This window comes from Haematobia irritans, chromosome 4, assembly GCF_050003625.1.
Source record: "Haematobia irritans isolate KBUSLIRL chromosome 4, ASM5000362v1, whole genome shotgun sequence".
Taxonomy (NCBI): Eukaryota; Metazoa; Arthropoda; class Insecta; order Diptera; family Muscidae; genus Haematobia; species Haematobia irritans.
This window is the reverse complement of record NC_134400.1, coordinates 189473475-189493968: the sequence shown is the minus strand read 5'-3', so window position 1 is coordinate 189493968 and position 20494 is coordinate 189473475. Positions and strand designations below refer to the sequence as shown.

Genomic DNA, 20494 nt, shown 5'->3' with positions numbered 1-20494 from the left:
CACACCTATTTGTGGTACTAAAATACTTCCAGATTTCAATTTTGAGGCAAATCGGATTGAAAATACGGTTTCTGGAAGCCCAAGAAGTAAAATGGGGAGATCGGTCTATATGGGGGCTATACCAAAACAATGACCGATAAGCATCATTTTCGGCACACCTATTTGTGGTCCTAAAATACCTATCGATTTCAAATTTTAGGCAAATCGAATAAAAAAATACGGTTTATGGAAGCCCAAGCTATAAAAGAACTGTTTTGGCATTTCAGTCGAACGAAAACATTCCTTGGAAGAGAATGAAGCCGACCCATTTTTATCGGCGGCGCCTGGTACTCAAATTTTGCCTCCGGCGGAGGCGGTTAAGCCGATACAAATTTGTATATTCTTTATGCATTATAAAATCAAATTCAGGATCAGAGAATGAAGCCGACCCATTTTTGTCGGCGGCGGACACTAAATTTTTGCCTCCGGCGGCGGCGGCTTGACGGCTGAGCCGATATAAATTTGTTCAATCGGCGGCGGCCAATTATCCATTATAAAAAAAGTTAATCGAATGGTAATGAGATTAGTTGTACAACTTATCTTACGAACAAATTTACTTTTCGTTCACATTTTCTGAGCTAAATTTTTGCTAAATTATTATAGCAGCTTAAATATGATTGGTTGTGCAAAATTTTGGACAAAATACGACAATTATATATAAATTTTTCTGATTTAAATCGACATTTTTGATTAATTGGCGGCTAAATTTGAGTCGAGATGAGTCGCCATATTCGGCGGCGGCGTCGACTGGCAAAAAATGGTCGGCGCGACTCGGCGGCTTCATTCTCTGTTTAGGATATCTGAATCGTGATGAGATAAATTGTACAAACAATCTTACAATCAAATTTACATATCATTCAAATCTTTTGAGCAAGATTCGAAATTATTATAGAAACCTAAGTGTAAATATAACCATAGCGATAGGCGGTAGGCGAAACATTTTTGCCGCAACGGCAAATACAATAAGCTTGACGGCGAATAATTCCCTTTTTCACGTTTCCTAGCGTATTTGTTGTCAAAACAGCATGCTTTGACAATATTAGACAATGAAGTTGAATAAAAACATACAATGCCTTGTTATTTGTTGAGTTAGTTCAAGAAAAAAATAATCTACACGTGTCCAGGCAACAGCAATTCCTAGTGGTGAGTTAAAAAAATTGATAAGCGATGGCAACACTATACCAGTTTTCGCCAAGGAGTTAGAATAAGTTTTAATTTAGCGACACGCCGCTAGCCGTCACGGTATTCCGTCGCGGATTTTGGGCTTCCCATAAGAAATACACATAAATAAGTGTTCGCCTACCGCATATCGCTATGGTTATATTTACACACTAATATTGAATAATTGTGGATCCAAAGTTCGAAATTTTGGCAGAAAACACAACAATTATTAATCCATTTTTATATTTTTAATAAACATTTTTGATTAATTGGCGGCTAAATTTGAGTCGGGATGAGTCGACATATTTGGCGGCGGCGTTGACTGCCAAAAAGGGTCGGCGGCGGCTAAAATCAGCGGCGCGACTAGGCGGCTTCATTCTCAGTTCTTTTAGATATGGGCAATTAGCTGTAAATTTGCTTGTGTGAACAGCCCTTTACACGCTACGTTTGCGCAATACGTTACATTTTAACTAACTTCATAACACTAAACATGACGCCGCCTAGATGTTGCCAATGTTGTTAAAGACAAATTGTATGTTGTAACCTAACGCCATCTTGTATTGTTTATCAATTATTTAATATAGCTACACAAATGTTTACCTAATAAAATGAAATATAATATGCACTGCAAACATTCAATTTGTTAGGGTAAGTTGCATTAACTTATTGTTAATACAATTAATTTCTTTCCACAGTGTTGCCACTACGCATATTAAAACACAAAAATACAACCCTGTTCATGCTTTTGCTTTTCATCGCATTCTGATAAACAGCTGCAACAGATACACTCTTGCGGATATTAGTGGGAAAAGATTAATAAAAATCAAGCTAAAATATAATATTTTGCATTTATATTAAGGCCAGATCTTGTAAAATATAACGAGAAGAAAACAAAATACTCAAAGTTATATTAAAAACAATCCAGTTCTTTGCTTTTGCTATTCGTTTGGAAAATTGGGCGCAGAAAATCAATAACAAAAAGCGCCACCACACGTTGTAAGTATCAATTTTCGCCTCATGGCTACATAAATTTGCGGACTATACTGTCACTACTAAGTAAGTTCTGTTACGACATCTGGGAACAATTTTCAATGGCCTGGATTTGGGCTGACAAACTTTTTAATTTGAATTGTTATTCAATTTTAATTCTTTCCGGTTTTAGTTCATAATGGCCGCTGACTCAGATTTGGAATCGTATTTAGAGAATATAGACAAGGAAATTGAGGAAGTTGAATTCATTTCTTTAAGTCCCAAAAAGATTAAACAAGGCCAAAAAACTGAAACCGTTGATCATGATGATGATGATGTCGACGAGGAGGAAGCCGAAGGAGAAGATGCCCCTGCTAATGCCAACGATGATGATATTTTAGATGACGTCGAGTTAGAAGATGGTACCATATTCATGGATGCTGATGGCAATTACTATTACCAAAGTGGCAAAAAAGCAATACAAGTGAAACCTGTAACCAAAGCCAAACCTATAGCGAAAGTGACTGATGTTGTTAAACGGAAAAGGAAAGAGCGTAAGTTTTTTTGTTATATTTCTAAATTTTTTGAATAATTATAGAGGGAGGTTTGAATTGTATTCATGAGAATATTGAAGCTGTAGTGTTGAGAAGCTACCAGGTTGTTGTTGTAACAGTTTATTGTGATTTCATCCATCCATTTCATGTTATATGCTTAGGTACTTCAGTTTGTAGCCAGATCGAGGAACTCTGCGACTAAGGTGGGGTGTGTCCAGAGTGATTTGGTGGTAAGTCGGGTTGGTTTAGCTGGACAAGAGAAAAGTTGACGCGTGTCATGTGGCCCTTGGTTGCGAATTGGACATATTTCAGCTACGCTGCTATCAACCACTGATAGGGAGCCACCGTGGTGCAATGGTTAGCATGCCCGCCTTGCATACACAAGGTCGTGGGTTATGTTCCTGCTTCGACCGAACACCTAAAAGTTTTTCAGCGGTGGATTATCCCACCTCAGTAATGCTGGTAATATTTCTGAGGGTTTCAAAGCTTCTCTAAGTGGTTTCACTGCAATGTGGAACGCCGTTCGGACTCGGCTATAAAAAGGAGGTTCCTTGTCATTGAGCTTAACATGGAATAGGGCATCACTCAGTGATAAGAGAGAAGTTCACCAATGTGGTATCACAATGGACTGAATAGTCTAAGTGAGTCTGATACATCGGGCTGCCACCTAACCTAACTTAACCACTGATAGGTAGCAATTGAGGCGGCCTGATCTTAATTGGGCTTAAACTACCCAACTACTAGTCTGCCGTGGGAGGTCTCTTTCTTTCCAGAAGCTAACAGGTTAATTCTCGGAGTCCAACCACCGCCCATAGCATCGGAGAAAAGGTGTGGCGGACTAAACTAAGATCAGGCCTTAATTTATATTTATCAGCTGCGTAGCTAACATGTCTATCTCTAATCGAGCGTCATATTGTCCCTTATCCCGCTAAATCTACCCGTCTCACCACCAGATCATTCTGTATGCATCCCTCTTTGGTCGCTGAGTTCCTCGATTTGAACACACAAACTAATGTTTCCATATTGCAACACAAAACGGTTGATGAAACAACACAATGTTACAACAACAACAAGACTTGTGTTCCAAGTCTTGTTGTTGTTGTAATAACCTGTTCCTCTTTAGTAAACATGCGGAAATAGTAGCTAAGAACGTTGGGAGTAGAAACAAGACCCTGAAGGCATTGGCTAGTAGCACCTGGGGGAAATATGAAGAGACGATACAAAAGACCTATGAGTCTATTGGTTAAGGGGACCTTATCGATTACGCAGCAACACGAGGCCAAAACGCTATTGGTGAGGCAACACTGCACTCACCTCATCCAACAGCATCTGATAAACTACCCAAACCACGTCACAACCAGGAGGGTACCAAACGAAACAAGCAAGCCCATTCGGTTTGATTTTAGAAAATTTATCCAGTCAACACACCACTTGATCGGCGATGACAGGTTCAGAAGGCAATATATTCTTACCTGTGCAGCATTTTGCTGGCGAGAAGTCCACCATCTATCAGCGACGATGAGAGATTGCTTCCTAGAGAAACCAGGTCGGTGCGATCACAGCTAAGATCGGGGGTCTCCAGGTACTTAAATAGTTACCTCTCCCTTCTGAACTCGGCAATTCAGGATGTCTGCCCGAATTGTGGACAGTCGCCACACATTACGAGGCATCTCTTCGCGTGTCCTGCTAAGCCGACATACGTGACAACTATTTCACTCTGGACTCATCCAGTAGAGGCAGCTCGCTTCCTCGAGCTGGATGTTGAAGCTTAAATGTCTAACCCCTATAATTTGTTTTGTCTTTTATTTTCCCTAATTGTTCTTTTCATACATAAATACCCAGGGGCTACAACAACAACAACAAGAAAGTTCGCAAACTGTGGTATCATAATGGAATGAATGGACGATATGACCTTGATGTAACAGGCTGCCAATATAACTATCATAACCTACTAGTAAATTCCTCTTGGATCAAACGGCAAAACTTACTTCTTATCGCAAAAAGTCCAATATGCTCTAGCGACATTTCTGAAAGTTTCGAAACCTTATTATTCTTTAGGTCTCCCAATATTTTTCCCCTTATATAATCACATTTTCCTCCTGATTGCCTTCGATTTTCATCAGTAATCTATTATAGATAATAAATTATAATATATCTCTTTTGTTTTCTTACAGTCTCTAGTCCACCAAAATCTCCAAAGAAACAAAAGACACAAACGAAATCGAATAATGTCGATAAAAACCCCGAAACACCCAGTAAAAAGGATTTGCCCAAAAAGAGCGATGGTCCATCGAAAACTCCAAGAAATTTAAAGAATCAATCAACAATAACGAAATTTCTACAACCCAAAAAAACCGATAGCTCCATTAAATCTACGAAATCTGCCAAACAAAACCCTGATACTTCCAAAGTTAAGATAGAATCTGTTGAAGAATTCATAAATATACCAAAAAATAGATCGACAAAAAATAAATCCAATATTACAACGACATCTTCGATAGATCAAACATTTAATTCCGATGTGGAAAACGATGAACAAGTTTATGAGTTGGATGAAACCGAAAAAAATGTTGATGATCCTGATTTTACTATTGATGAAAAAGATGCTCATCTGGTTAAAACTAAGGGTTTTGTTAAGCCAATCGCTCCCAATGCTGATGGTGAATATAAATGTCCAACGTGTGATTATAGTTCGCCCAAGAAATTCCTTTTAACACGTCATCTCAATACACACAATGAAACTCGTCCTTTTAAATGTTCCGTTTGTGAAAGAGGCTTCAAAACCAATGTATCTCTTATAAATCACATAAATACCCATTTGGGTAATAAACCTTACAAATGTGAAGATTGTGAAATGTCATTTACCACATCGGGAGAGTTGACAAGGCATAGACGATATCGTCATACCGGTATTAAACCACACAAATGTACCGAATGTGACTATAGCAGTGTAGAATTGAGTAAATTACGTCGTCATATACGTTGTCATACAGGAGAGAGGTAAGACTATCGGCAATTATTCAAAGAAAAGAAAAATAGTATTTTATAAAACCAAACCTATTCTCTAAATTACATCAATTATAATGTTTACCTTTTCAGGCCCTACCAATGTCCTCATTGCACATATGCCTCTCCAGACACATTCAAATTGAAACGCCATATGAGGACACACACAGGCGAAAAACCCTATGAATGCGATATATGTCATGCACGATTTACCCAATCGAATTCATTGAAATATCATCGACTTATACATTCGGTTAACGATAAACCGGTATTCCAGTGTCATCTATGTCCAACGACATGCGGCCGCAAAAACGATTTACGTTTACATATACAAAAATTGCACAACACCGACAATCCTGTTACTTGTAAACGTTGTGGTAAAGAATGTCCAGATCGTTATTCCTACAAGATGCATGTTAAAACCCATGAAGGAGAGAAATGTTTTAGGTAAGTCAGGGGTTTATAAAACTATTTCTTATATCAAAAAATGTCATAGCATCTTGGAGGTGCCATATACTCGTAAAAAAGTGTTTCAAAAAACATAAGTGGGTGTCTGCTGTCCAGAAAAAATTCGTTACATTTTTAACTTTTAAATTATTACCTAAAACATTTTCAGTAATTAACAAGTATATACGGCCGTAAGTTCGGCCAGGCCGAAGCTTATGTACACTCCACCATGGATTGCGTAGAAATTTCTACTCAAAACTGTCATCCACAATCGAATTACTTGGGTTGCGGTAACACTTGCCGATGGCAAGGTATTTTAAAACTTCTTAACACCGTCTTTTTAATTGCAAGGTAGTCCATACGTGGTATATATTAAACTAAAAAAGGCCGATTAAATACGTGTATAATTAAGTTTGACAAAATTTTTTATAGAAATCAAATTTTGACAAAATTTTCTATAGAACAAAAATTTTGACAAAATTTTCTATAGATCAAAGATTTTGACAACATTTTCTATAGAACTAAAATTTTGACAAAATTTTCTATAGAAATAAAATTTTGACAAAATTTTCTATAGAAATAAAATTTGGACAAAATTTTCTATAGAAATAAAATTTTCTACACAAATAAAATTTTAACAAAATTTTCTATAGAAATAAAATTTTGACAAAATTTTCTATAGAAATAAAATTTTGACAAAATTTTCTATAGAAATAAAATTTTGACAAAATTTTCTATAGAAATAAAATTTTGACAAAATTTTCTATAGAAATAAAATTTTGACAAAATTTTCTATAGAAATAAAATTTTGAGAAAATTTTCTATAGAACAAAAATTTTGACAAAATTTTCTATAGAAATAAAATTTTGACAAATTTTTCTATAGAAATAAAATTTTGACAAAATTTTCTATAGAAATAAAATTTTGACAAAATTTTCTATAGAAATAAAATTTTGACAAAATTTTCTATAGAAATATAATTTTGACAAAATTTTCTATAGAACAAAAATTTTGACAAAATTTTCTATAGAACAAAAATTTTGACAAAATTTTCTATAGAAATAAAATTTTGACAAAAAATAAAATTTTGACAAAATTTTCTATAGAAATAAAATTTTGACAAAATTTTCTATAGAAATAAAATTTTGACAAAATTTTCTATAGAAATAAAATTTTGACAAAATTTTCTATAGAAATAAAATTTTGACAACATTTTCTATAGAAATAAAATTTTGACACAATTTTCTATAGAAATAAAATTTTGGTAGATTATTTTTGACTCGAGTGGCAACCATGATTATGAACCGATATGGACCAATTTTTGTGTGATTGGGGATCGGCTATATATAACTATAGACCGATATGGACCAATTTTAGCATGGTTATTAGCGGCCATATGCTAACACCACGTTCCAAATTTTAACCGGATCGGATGAATTTTGCTCCTCCAAAAGGCTCCGGAGGACAAATCTGGAGATCGGTTTATATAGGGGCTATATATAATTATGGACCGATGTGGACCAATTTTTTTTTTGCATGTTTGTTAGAGACCATATACCTACACCATGTACCAAATTTCAGCCGGATCGGATGAAATTTGCTTCTCTTAGAGGCTCCGCAAGCCAAATCTGAGCGTCTTTGCTCCTCCAAGAGGCTCTGCAAGCCAAATCTGAGCGTCGGTTTATATGGGGGCTATACGTAAAAGTGGAGCGATTTTCAATACCATCCGACCTACATCAATAACAACTACTTGCGCCAAGTTTCAAGTCGATAGCTTAGTTTCGTTCGGAAGTTAGCGTGATTTCAACAGACGGACGGACGTACGGAAATGCTTAGATCGACTCAGAATTTCACCACGACTCAGAATACATATACTTTATGGGGTCTTAGAGCAATATTTCGATGTGTTACAAACGGAATGAAAAAGTTAATATACCCCCCATCCTATGGTGGAGGGTATAAAATTAGTTGCAGTTTATACCCTTATGGTGTAATTCTAAATATATTTAGTCATGTCCGTCCGTCTGTAGAAATTACACTAACTTGGAACAAAACAAGCGATTGGTTGGAAACTTGGCACAATTTGCTGTTGATATAGGTCAAATGAAAAGGGCCAAATCGGGCCACTTTTACGACATCTTGAACTTCCTGGAAGAGGAAGAAAGCATTCAAAAATTGGTTCACGTCTATTCATAAATATATATATATATAGATCCCACATAGCTGAATAAACCGGCCTTCTGGAGGAGCAAAGTCCCTTTAAAAATTATCCATTGTCCATATACTTTGCGTCCGCCCCTGTCACATAATATATATACACTGGTCGATTTATGCTATGGCCACACTGGGCCAGAATTTGACAGAAATCAACAAGAATCTGTCGCCAAAGCCAAACCAACAGACATTTTTAGTTCATATTGGAATGTCTAACATAGTTGTAAGATAATTTTCGAAACCAGTATCCAGATATTTGGAAAATAGTTCTGAAAAAATGTTTGACACTATATTTTGGTCAAATATTTGCCTATAGCCTTAGAATCACCTTCTTAGTCGATCTAGGCGTTAGTGTCAGTTCATTTATATTTTATTCGCATCATAGAGATCGCAATTCTGAACCAATCTGGGTGAAATTTAATAAGAGATTATGTTTTTGGCACAAAGACGACCGCTATTGAATTTGGAAAAAAGACGAAAGAAATTTCGATATAAATCGAATGAATTACAAAAATTGTATTTTTCAATTATTAAACGATTTTATTTCACTTTGAATAATGTAATCCTTCACACAAAATTTTTTTTTTCTAATTCAACCACGAAATTAATTGATCCAATTAATTTTTTATTTGAAATGTCTTCAATCAGAAATGGTATCAATTAAAAAATTTATCCAATTAAACAATTAATTGATACTTTTAATTTTTGTGATTGTTTTTTGTTTCAATTAAAAAATTTGTTGAATCAATTAATTTTTTAATTGAATATTTTTTAAAACTCAATTGAAATTTTAATTGGAAAAAATTCGTGAATTTTTTTTTTCTGTGTTTATGGAGATTTAGGAATAGCTCCTATATATAGGTACCGACCGGTTGTAGACTGTCATCTTAAGGTACAGCATGTGTTTAGGATCGTCTCTGGTATCGTAGGGCCGGCTCCGTCCGTCTTATTTGCTTATTTCAAATGTAACAAAATATATTCGGGACATACTCAACAATTTTTTTATTTCGTTTATTCTAGATGCACTTATTGTCCTTACGCTTCCATTTCACAACGTCATTTGGACACTCACATGTTAATACATACTGATAGCAAACCATTTGTATGTGAACTTTGTCAACAAAGTTTCCGACAAAAACAATTACTCAGCCGTCACATGAAAATCTATCATACCGAGAACTATGAGCCACCAAAACCGCTCAAAAAGGCTCACGCTTGTCCCCACTGTGATCGTTCATTTGCCTTCAAGGGTAATTTAATCCGGCATATGGAAATCCATGATCCAAATTCGTCAATAAATGAAGAAAAACTTCGCCTTAAATTTGGTCGCATGAAAAAGCTTAACTCAGATGGTACTGTTATAAATGAAACCGAAAACTATGTTTACGAGGAACACGAACTGGGTGAGATGATCGAAGACGGCGAAGATCGTGGTGAGGAGGAATATGGTGAGGAGAATGAAGAGTATATTTATGAAGAAGTTGATGATGAAGATTATGAGGGCGAAATTGAATATTACGGTGAAGAAGAGGAAGAGGAAAAACCCATAGTTTCATATCAAATGGAAAATAATGATTCGGCTGATACACCAAGTCGAAAAGGCACAGCCACCTCAAAGCCTTCATCCTCGTCTCAATATAAGACAGTTTTAGTGAAAGCAGAAGAAGATGGTACCGAACTTATGGATGTTACCGAGGATGATAATCAAGACTATATGGTTTTCGAATTGTTGCCAGAAGGAGACGATCATGATACTGAAGAACAGCCCCAGAATATAGAGTTTATAGAAAAGAAACCTAAACGATCAGAAAGAAGTAAGTAAACAAAAAATCTCGACTTATCGACTTTTGATGTTAGTTTTTTTTCTTTTTTTAATGGGTTCAAATCGGTTAATCTACTTTTGAAGAAATAGTCGTCTTAAAAATCAAATTTCCAAAATTTTGAAAAAGTTGAAAAGTCTACCTTTGGCTTCCTCCAACCAAAATCTTGTACCTAAACGTCTTGTTATAATGACGATGTCGATATTGCCTATTACAATCTTTGAATTCGGCTAATTGACTTTCGGTGATTTTAAAACGGAATCTATTAATCGATAGTTCAAAAAATCGACCTTGAAGTCGAGTGTCGAAATTCATACATTGAAAATGAAAAGTTCATCTTTGCCAAACTGGAAAGTCGAATGTTAAATTTTCCATATTTAAATAAAATTTAACATAATTCTTTAAATTCAACGGTCCATGTTTTTTCTATAACGGACTCGAGAGCACAGTTGATAGAATTCTACCAAAAATTTTAGACTTTTTTACTGTTTGGTAGATTGGTAGAATTCTTGATGTTTTGGTAGATTTTGCAAAATATGCCTCTAAATTTCCTATGGAAATTTAATTTTGAACAACTTATCTATAGAAATAAAATTTTGACAAAATTTTCTATAGAAATAAAATTTTGACAAAATTTTCTATAGAAATAAAATTGTGACAAAATTTTCTATAGAAATAAAATTGTGACAAAATTTTCTATAGAAATAAAATTTTGACACAATTTTCTATAGAAATAAAATTTTGACAAAATTTTCTATAGAAATAAAATTTTGACAAAATTTTCTATAGAAATAAAATGTTAACAAATTTTTCTATAGAAATAAAATTTTGACAAAATTTTCTATAGAAATAAAATTTTGACAAAATTTTCTATAGAAATAAAATTTTGAAAAAATGTTCTATAGAAATAAAATTTTGACAAAATTTTCTATAGAAATAAAATTTTGACAAAACTTTCTATACAAATAAAATTTTGACAAAATTTTCTATAGAAATAGGATTTTGACAAAATTTTCTATAGAAATAAAATGTTGACAAAATTTTCTATAGAAATAGAATTTTGACAAAATTTTCTATAGAAATAGAATTTTGACAAAATTTTCTATAGAAATAAAATTTTGACAAAATTTTCGATAAAAATAAAATTTTGACAAAATTTTCTATAGAAATAAAACTTTGACAAACTTTTCTGGCTGCTCTAGATCTGAGCAAAGCTTTTGACTCTGTAGATCACAACATCCTGTGCTATAAACTTAATCATGAATTCAACTTGTCAGTGTCATCATGCGAGCTAATGTCCTCGTTTCTGTCTGGTCGTTCGCAGTTCGTGTCATATCGGGATCAATGTTCGGGTGTCAACACGATACTTGCCGGGGACCCCAGGGCTCTATATTGAGACCGATTCTATTTACGTTGTATGTGAATGACCTACATCTTTACGTTCGGCATGTTAACTTGGCTATATATGTTGACGATATTCAGTTGCTAAGTACAAGTGATACGGAGGATCTGGATACCTGTGTCTCCAATCTAGATGATGATATTGGTCGTATCTGTGAATGGGCCCGTTGCAATAAACTTAGGATTAATGTAGATAAGACTAAATGTATAGTATTTGGTGGATCTCACAATTTACGTGCTAATAATTGTATTGTTGTCCAGAATAGTGTTGTCGTTCCGTCTAGTTGTATTACTTCGCTCGGATTCGAACTTGACACCGGTCTTACATTTGGCTCACATATCGCCCATGTGTGTGCGAAATTGAATTTTGTACTTAAGAAGTTATACTCCCTTAATGTTATATTTCCTACACAGATTAAATATATGTTGGCACATTCCTTGCTCATGCCGCATATACTTTACGGTATTGAGGTCTATACGGGTGCTAATCGATCCTGCGTTAACAGACTTATTTCGTGTTTTCATGGTATTCTTCGTTTTGTTTACGGCCAGCGATGTAGGAGGGACTACGACTACTTTGCTTCGCAGTTATTGGGTTGCTCTTTTAACGATTTTGTATCCATTAAATGTCTTTGTTTCTTTTTTAATGGCATAAAACGCAGACAACCTTCTTATCTTCTGCATAACTTCAATTTTTTACACTCCACAAGAAATTCACAACTCCGTGTGGAACATTTCAGCCACAACATTTTTGAGAAATCTTTTGCAATTCGCAAAACAAGGCTATGGAACCATTTGCCTGCTCTTGCTAAGGATTTTTCAATTTCTTCTCATACATTTAAAGATAGATTGATTTTGCATTTTCATAATAATCGTTTGAACTAGTCATGTTTCTCACTGACAATAATTATATCACCATTTATTTTTTCATAATTATTTTATTTTTTTTTTATAAAAGTGTGCGTTAGGTTTTTTAGTTTTAGGATATTAGTTTTAAACATCACATTTAGCCTTTCTTTGTTTTTATTTTCATAATTTTCATATATATTTCGTTTTATTATAGTATTTTTCACTTATTTTTTTTTTTTAAATATGAATTAGTTTTATCATTTCAAGCAAATACCTGTAATCATTTGTATTATCTATCAACATATAGTCCGCATGGGCTCGGTTTGATTAAATAAAGATGAATATGAATAAAATTTTGACAAAATTTTCTATAGAAATAAAATTTTGACAAAATTTTCTATAGAAATAAAATTTTGAAAAAATGTTCTATAGAAATAAAATTTTGACAACATTTTCTAAAAAAATAAAATTTTGACAAAATTTTCTATATAAATAAAATTTTGACAAAATTTTCTATATAAATAAAATTGTGACAAAATTTTCTATAGAAATAAAATTGTGACAAAATTTTCTATAGAAGTAAAATTTTGACAAAATTTTCTATAGAAATAAAATGTTAACAAATTTTTCTATAGAAATAAAATTTTGACACAATTTTCTATAGAAATAAAATTTTGACAAAATTTTCTATAGAAATAAAATTTTGAAAAAATGTTCTATAGAAATAAAATTTTGACAAAATTTTCTATAGAAATAAAATTTTGACAAAACTTTCTATACAAATAAAATTTTGACAAAATTTGCTATAGAAATAAAATGTTGGCAAAATTTTCTACAGAAATAAAATTGTGACAAAATTTGCTATAAAAATAAAATTTTGACAAAATTTTCTATAGAAATAAAATTTTGACAAAATTTTCTATAGAAATAAAATGTTGACAAAATTTTCTAGAGAAATAAAATGTTGACAAAATTTTCTATAGAAATAAAATGTTGACAAAGTTTCCTATAGAAATAAAATTTTGACAAAATTTTCGATAGAAATAAAATTTTGACAAAATTTTCTATAGAAATAAAATTTTGAAAAAATTTTCTATATAAATAAAATTGTGACAAAATTTTCTATAGAAATAAAATTGTGACAAAATTTTCTATAGAAGTAAAATTTTGACAAAATTTTTTATAGAAATAAAATGTTAACAAATTTTTCTATAGAAATAAAATTTTGACAAAATTTTCTATAGAAATAAAATTTTGAAAAAATGTTCTATAGAAATAAAATTTTGACAAAATTTTCTATAGAAATAAAATTTTGACAAAACTTTCTATACAAATAAAATTTTGACAAAATTTGCTATAGAAATAAAATGTTGGCAAAATTTTCTACAGAAATAAAATTGTGACAAAATTTGCTATAAAAATAAAATTTTGACAAAATTTTCTATAGAAATAAAATTTTGACAAAATTTTCTATAGAAATAAAATGTTGACAAAATTTTCTAGAGAAATAAAATGTTGACAAAATTTTCTATAGAAATAAAATGTTGACAAAATTTCCTATAGAAATAAAATTTTGACAAAATTTTCGATAGAAATAAAATTTTGACAAAATTTTCTATAGAAATAAAATTTTGACAAAATTTTCTATAGAAATAAAATTTTGACAAAATTTCCTATAGAAATAAACTTTTGACAAAATTTTCTATACAAATAAAATTTTGACAAAATTTTCTATAGAAATAAAATTTTGACAAAATTTTCTATAGAAATAGAATTTTGACAAAATGTTCTAAAAAATAAAATTTTGACAAAATTTCCTATAGAAATAAACTTTTGACAAAATTCTATACAAATAAAATTTTGACAAAATTTTCTATAGAAATAAAATTTTGACAAAATTTTCTATAGAAATAGAATTTTGACAAAATTTTCTAAAAAAATAAAATTTTGACAAAATGTTCTAAAAAAATAAAATTTTGATAAAATTTTCCATAGAAATACAATTTTGACGAAATTTTCTATAGAAATAAAATTTTGACAACATTTTCTATAGAAATAAAATTTTGACAAAATTTTCCATAGAAATAAAATTTTGACAACATTTTCTATAGAAATAAAATTTTGACAAAATTTTCTATAGAAATAAAATTTTGACATAATTTTCTATAGAAATAAAAATTTGACAAAATTTTCTATAGAAATAAAATTTTTACAAAATTTTCTATAGAAATAAAATTTTGACAAAATTTTCTATAGAAATAAAATTTTGACAAAATTTCCTATAGAAATAAAATTTTGACAAAATTTCCTATAGAAATAAAATTTTGACAAAATTTTCTATAGAAATAAAATTTTGACAAAATTTTCTATAGAAATAAAATTTTGACAAAATTTTCGATAGAAATACAATTTTGAAAAAAATAAAATTTTGACAAAATTTTCTATAGAAATAAAATTTTGACAAAATTTTCTGTAGAAATAGAATTTTGACAAAATTTTCTATAGAAATAAAATTTTGACAAAATTTTCTGTAGAAATAAGATTTTGAAAAAAAATACAATTTTGACAAAATTCTCTATAGAAATAAAATTTTGGCAAAATTTTCTATAGAAATAGAATTTTGACAAAATTTTCTATAGAAATAAAATTTTGACAAAATTTTCTATAGAAATAAAATTTTGACAAAATTTTCTATAGAAATAAAATTTTGACAAAATTTTCTATAGAAATAAAATTTTGACAAAATTTTCGATAGAAATAAAATTTTGAAAAAAATAAAATTTTGACAAAATTTTCTATAGAAATAAAATTTTGACAAAATTTTCTATAAAAATAAAATTTTGACAAAATTTTCTATAGAAATAAAATTTTGACAAAATTTTCTATAGAAATAAAATGTTGACAAAATTTTCTATAGAAATAAAATGTTGACAAAATTTCCTATATAAATAAAATTTTGACAAAATTTTCTATAGAAATAAAATTTTGACAAAATTTTCTATAGAAATAAAATTTTGACAAAATTTTCGATAGAAATAAAATTTTGACAAAATTTTCTATAGAAATAAAATTTTGACAAAATTTTCTATAGAAATAAAATTTTGACAAAACTTTCTATAGATATAAAATTTTGACAAAATCTTCTATAGAAATAAAATTTTGACAAAACTTTCTATAGAAATAAAATTTTGACAAAATTTTCTATAGAAATAAAATTTTGACAAAATTTTCTATAGAAATAGAATTTTGACAAAATGTTCTAAAAAATAAAATTTTGACAAAATTTTCTATAGAAATAAAATTTTGAAAAAATGTTCTATAGAAATAAAATTTTGACAAAATTTCCTATAGAAATAAACTTTTGACAAAATTCTATACAAATAAAATTTTGACAAAATTTTCTATAGAAATAAAATTTTGACAAAATTTTCTATAGAAATAGAATTTTGACAAAATTTTCTAAAAAAATAAAATTTTGACAAAATGTTCTAAAAAAATAAAATTTTGATAAAATTTTCCATAGAAATACAATTTTGACGAAATTTTCTATAGAAATAAAATTTTGACAAAATTTTCTATAGAAATAAAATTTTAACAAAATTTTCTATAGAAATAAAATCTTGACAAAATTTTCTATAGAAATAAAATTTTGACAAAATTTTCTATAGAAATAAAATTTTGACAAAATTTTCTATAGAAATAAAATTTTGACAAAATTTTCTATAGAAATAAAATTTTGACAAAATTTTCTACAGAAATAAAATTTTGACAAAATTTTCTATAGAAATAAAATTTTGACAAAATTTTCTATAGAAATAAAATTTTAACAAAATTTTCTATAGAAATAAAATTTTGACAAAATTTTCTATAGAAATAAAATTTTGACAAAATTTTCTACAGAAATAAAATTTTGACAAAATTTTTTATAAAAATAAAATTTTGACAAAATTTTCTATAGAAATGAAATTTTGACAAAATTTTCTATAGAAATTAAATTTTGACAAAATTTTCTATAGAAATAAAATTTTGACAAAATTTTCTATAGAAATAAAATTTTGACAAACTTTTCTATAGAAATCAAATTTTGGCAAAAAGAAATAGAATTTTGACAAAATTTTCTATAGAAATAAAATTTTAACAAAATTTTCTATAGAAATAAAATTTTGACAAAATTTTCTATAGAAATAAAATTTTGACAAAATTTTCTATAGAAATAAAATTTTGACAAAATTTTCTATAGAAATAAAATTTTGACAAAATTTCCTATAGAAATAAACTTTTGACAAAATTTTCTATACAAATAAAATTTTGACAAAATTTTCTATAGAAATAAAATTTTGACATTTTCTATAGAAATAGAATTTTGACAAAATTTTCTAAAAAATAAAATTTTGACAAAATGTTCTAAAAAATAAAATTTTGACAAAATTTTCTATAGAAATAAAATTTTGAAAAAATGTTCTATTGAAATAAAATTTTGACAAAATTTTCTATAGAAATAAAATGTTGACAAAATTTCCTATAGAAATAAACATTTGACCAAATTTTCTATACAAATAAAATTTTGACAAAATTTTCTATAGAAATAGAATTTTGACAAAATTTTCTAAAAAATAAAATTTTGACAAAATGTTCTAAAAAAATAAAATTTTGACAAAATTTTCTATAGAAATAAAATTTTGAAAAAATGTTCTATAGAAATAAAATTTTGATAAAATTTCCTATAGAAATAAACTTTTGACAAAATTTTCTACACAAATAAAATTTTGACAAAATTTTCTATAGAAATAAAATTTTGACAAAATTTTCTATAGAAATAGAATTTTGACAAAATTTTCTAAAAAATAAAATTCTGTTCTAAAAAAATAAAATTTTGACAAAATTTTCTATAGAAATAAAATTTTGAAAAAATGTTCTATAGAAATAAAATTTTGACAAAATTTTCTATAGAAATAAAATGTTGACGAAATTTTCTATAGAAATAAAATTTTGACAACATTTTCTATAGAAATAAAATTTTGACAAAATTTTCTATAGAAATAAAATTTTGACATAATTTTCTATAGAAATAAAATTTTGACAAAATTTTCTATAGAAATAAAATTTTGACAAAATTTTCTATAGAAATAAAATTTTGACAAAATTTTCTATAGAAATAAAATTTTGACAAAATTTTCTATAGATATAAAATTTTGACAAAATCTTCTATAGAAATAAAATTTTGACAAAATTTTTAATACAAATAAAATTTTGACAAAATTTTCTATAGAAATAAAATTTTGACAAAATTTTCTATAGAAATAAAATGTTGGCGAAATTTTCTATAGAAATAAAATTTTGACAACATTTTCTATAGAAATAAAATTTTGACAAAATTTTCTATAGAAATAAAATTTTGACATAATTTTCTATAGAAATAAAATTTTGACAAAATTTTCTATAGAAATAAAATTTTGACAAAATTTTCTATAGAAATAAAATTTTGACAAAATTTTCTATAGAAATAAAATTTTGACAAAATTTTCTATAGATATAAAATTTTGACAAAATCTTCTATAGAAATAAAATTTTGACAAAATTTTTAATACAAATAAAATTTTGACAAAATTTTCTATAGAAATAAAATTTTGACAAAATTTTCTATAGAAATAAAATTTTGACAAAATTTTCTATAGATATAAAATTTTGACAAAATCTTCTATAGAAATAAAATTTTGACAAAATTTTTAATATTTACAAATAAAATTTTGACAAAATTTTCTATAGAAATAAAATTTTGACAAAATTTTCGATAGAAATAAAATTTTGAAAAAAATAAAATTTTGACAAAATTTTCTATAGAAATAAAATTTTGACAAAATTTTCTATATAGAATTTTGACAAAATTTTCTATAGAAATAAAATTTTGACAAAATTTGCTGTAGAAATAAGATTTTGAAAAAAATAAAATTTTGACAAAATTCTCTATAGAAATAAAATTTTGGCAAAATTTTCTATAGAAATAGAATTTTGACAAAATTTTCTATAGAAATAAAATTTTGGCAAAATTTTCTATAGAAATAGAATTTTGACAAAATTTTCTATAGAAATAAAATTTTGACAAAATCTTCTATAGAAATAAAATTTTGACAAAATTTTCTATAGAAATAAAATGTTGACAAAATTTTCTAAAAAACTAAAATTTTGACAAAATTTTCTAAAAAACTAAAATTTTGACAAAATTTTCTATAGAAATAAAATTTTGACAAAATTTTCTATAGAAATAAAATTTTGACTAAATTTTCTTTAGAAATAAAATTTTGACAAAATTTTCTATAGAAATAAAATTTTGACGAAATTTTCTATAGAAATAAAATTTTCTATAAAAATAAAATTTTGACAAAATTTTTAATACAAATAAAATGTTGACAAAATTTTCTATAGAAATAAAATTTTGACAAAATTTTCTACAGAAATAAAATTTTCTATAGAAATAAAATGTTGATAAAGTTTTCCATAGAAATAAAATTTTGTTTTTTTTTTTTATGTTTGGTAGATTTTTGGTAAATTTTTCTTAAATTTTGGTAGATTATTTTTGGCGTAAGTGGTTTGGAAGTGCTCGAGAGTCGAAAAATCAAATTTTCGAAGTTTCGAAAGTAATCTTTACCAAAATGTAAATAAGTTAAATAAATTGTAATAATTTAAAAGTCGACTTTTTGGTTCCCTTCCAACCAAACTGTTATAATGACAAACATTTTTAATTTTTTATTATTCCAACTTTCAGATACTTCTCAAACCCAGACGGCTTTAAAGGCTATAACCGAAGATTGTTTTGGTTTTGATGTAAGTTATAAAGAAATTACCGATATTGATTTTATATATATCCATATTTAATCATTTTTTCAATATTTTTAGGATGATGCTGAAGCCGATGAAGATGACGATGATGTGGAAAGCCTTGAGTATACTGAAATTCTAGAGAAATAAAAATATTTCCTCAAAAAATTTTATAGAATTTTGTAGTTACACTATAGCATAACTATAATGTATAATTAAAATAGTTTTAGTTTGTTTTACAGCCATTTTCATGTAGCTCCGTTAGGCTCTAACGTTCGGTTAACTAAAGGTAAAAGTAATTCTTATTTGGTTGCATTTTAAGTTTAACTCAAAAATGTTTAGCAATTTCTAAGTGACATGTATAGTTTGAAAGTTTTTTTTTTTTTTTTTTAACTAACCGTAATCTAACGGAGCTTTTTGAAATTGGGGATGGCCCTCAGGATAGAATGCATAATTTATTTATGTAAAAACTACAATTAAATAATGGACATTATTTCAAATTTATTATGAAAATAAAATGTAACTTATGTGTGGAAAACACGTAATAATTGGATATGTTTTACGAAATGTGTCGCCAAAAAGTGGTGAAAATGTTCTTGTTGGATCCTGAAGTGTTGGCAAATTGGCGCAAAAGCGATGAATTTATCATGGGCTTGTCATCGGACGGATGTCCACCATTTCACTTGCACTGAATTTACATCACTTCCAAAAGTGTGATGCGAATTCAGTGTTTTGGATGTGAATTAAAAATTTTGTGTGGTATTTTGCCAAATAAATAAATTTTTTTAATGCATTATAACGCTTTTCCGAAACGTTAACCACAAATATTTTCAAAGATTCGCAATTTTTCTGGAATGAATTAAGCTTTTTTTCGACTAAATTTGAAAATTTTTTAGCATTTTATAAATTTTTACTCCGTTTTTAACCTATTCGCTTTATATAATTTATTTAAATAAAAACTGAAAATGAAGTGCTAAAAACATAGGTAGACGCTAGAGCATCAGCCGAATATAGAAGAATTACAACTTATAAATCAACATGATTCCTTTTTCGTATCAATGTTATATGTTACGTGCAAAAATTTATAAATTTTTATGCAAATTAATAAACATCTAAACAATAATATTTTACTTGACCACAATGATTATTTTACAACTATTTTAAAAGAAGGAAGAAGAAGGGGCTATTATTGGCCTCGTTCTAAATTTATCTAAAAAG

At 28.1% G+C, this 20494-nt stretch overlaps 1 protein-coding gene across 2 annotated transcripts; it reads left to right on the top strand.

Annotated features, from left to right (window-relative positions):
* The first annotated feature begins 1961 nt into the window (after nucleotides 1-1961).
* CTCF lies at nucleotides 1962-19824 on the top strand. Of its 2 annotated transcripts, none has more exons than XM_075304912.1 (7): nucleotides 1962-2196; nucleotides 2363-2723; nucleotides 4898-5723; nucleotides 5823-6176; nucleotides 9411-10204; nucleotides 19224-19282; nucleotides 19355-19824. In XM_075304912.1, the coding sequence occupies exons 2-7, from the start codon at nucleotides 2369-2371 to the stop codon at nucleotides 19424-19426; spliced, it is 2460 nt and encodes an 819-aa protein (XP_075161027.1). In that variant the 5' UTR covers nucleotides 1962-2196; nucleotides 2363-2368; the 3' UTR covers nucleotides 19427-19824. The 2 variants fall into 2 exon arrangements, with proteins under 2 accessions (XP_075161027.1, XP_075161028.1); XM_075304913.1 differs by lacking the exon at nucleotides 1962-2196 and adding an exon at nucleotides 2237-2256.
* The last annotated feature ends 670 nt before the right edge of the window (nucleotides 19825-20494 follow it).

Excerpts from the sequence above, each read along its gene's own strand:
- CTCF (XM_075304912.1), top strand. The coding sequence starts at position 2,369 with ATGGCCGCTGACTCAGATTTGGAATCGTATTTAGAGAATATAGACAAG. Across the intron at positions 6,177-9,410 it reads GAAGGAGAGAAATGTTTTAG|ATGCACTTATTGTCCTTACG; the intron begins GTAAGTCAGGGG and ends CGTTTATTCTAG. Across the intron at positions 10,205-19,223 it reads ACCTAAACGATCAGAAAGAA|ATACTTCTCAAACCCAGACG; the intron begins GTAAGTAAACAA and ends TCCAACTTTCAG.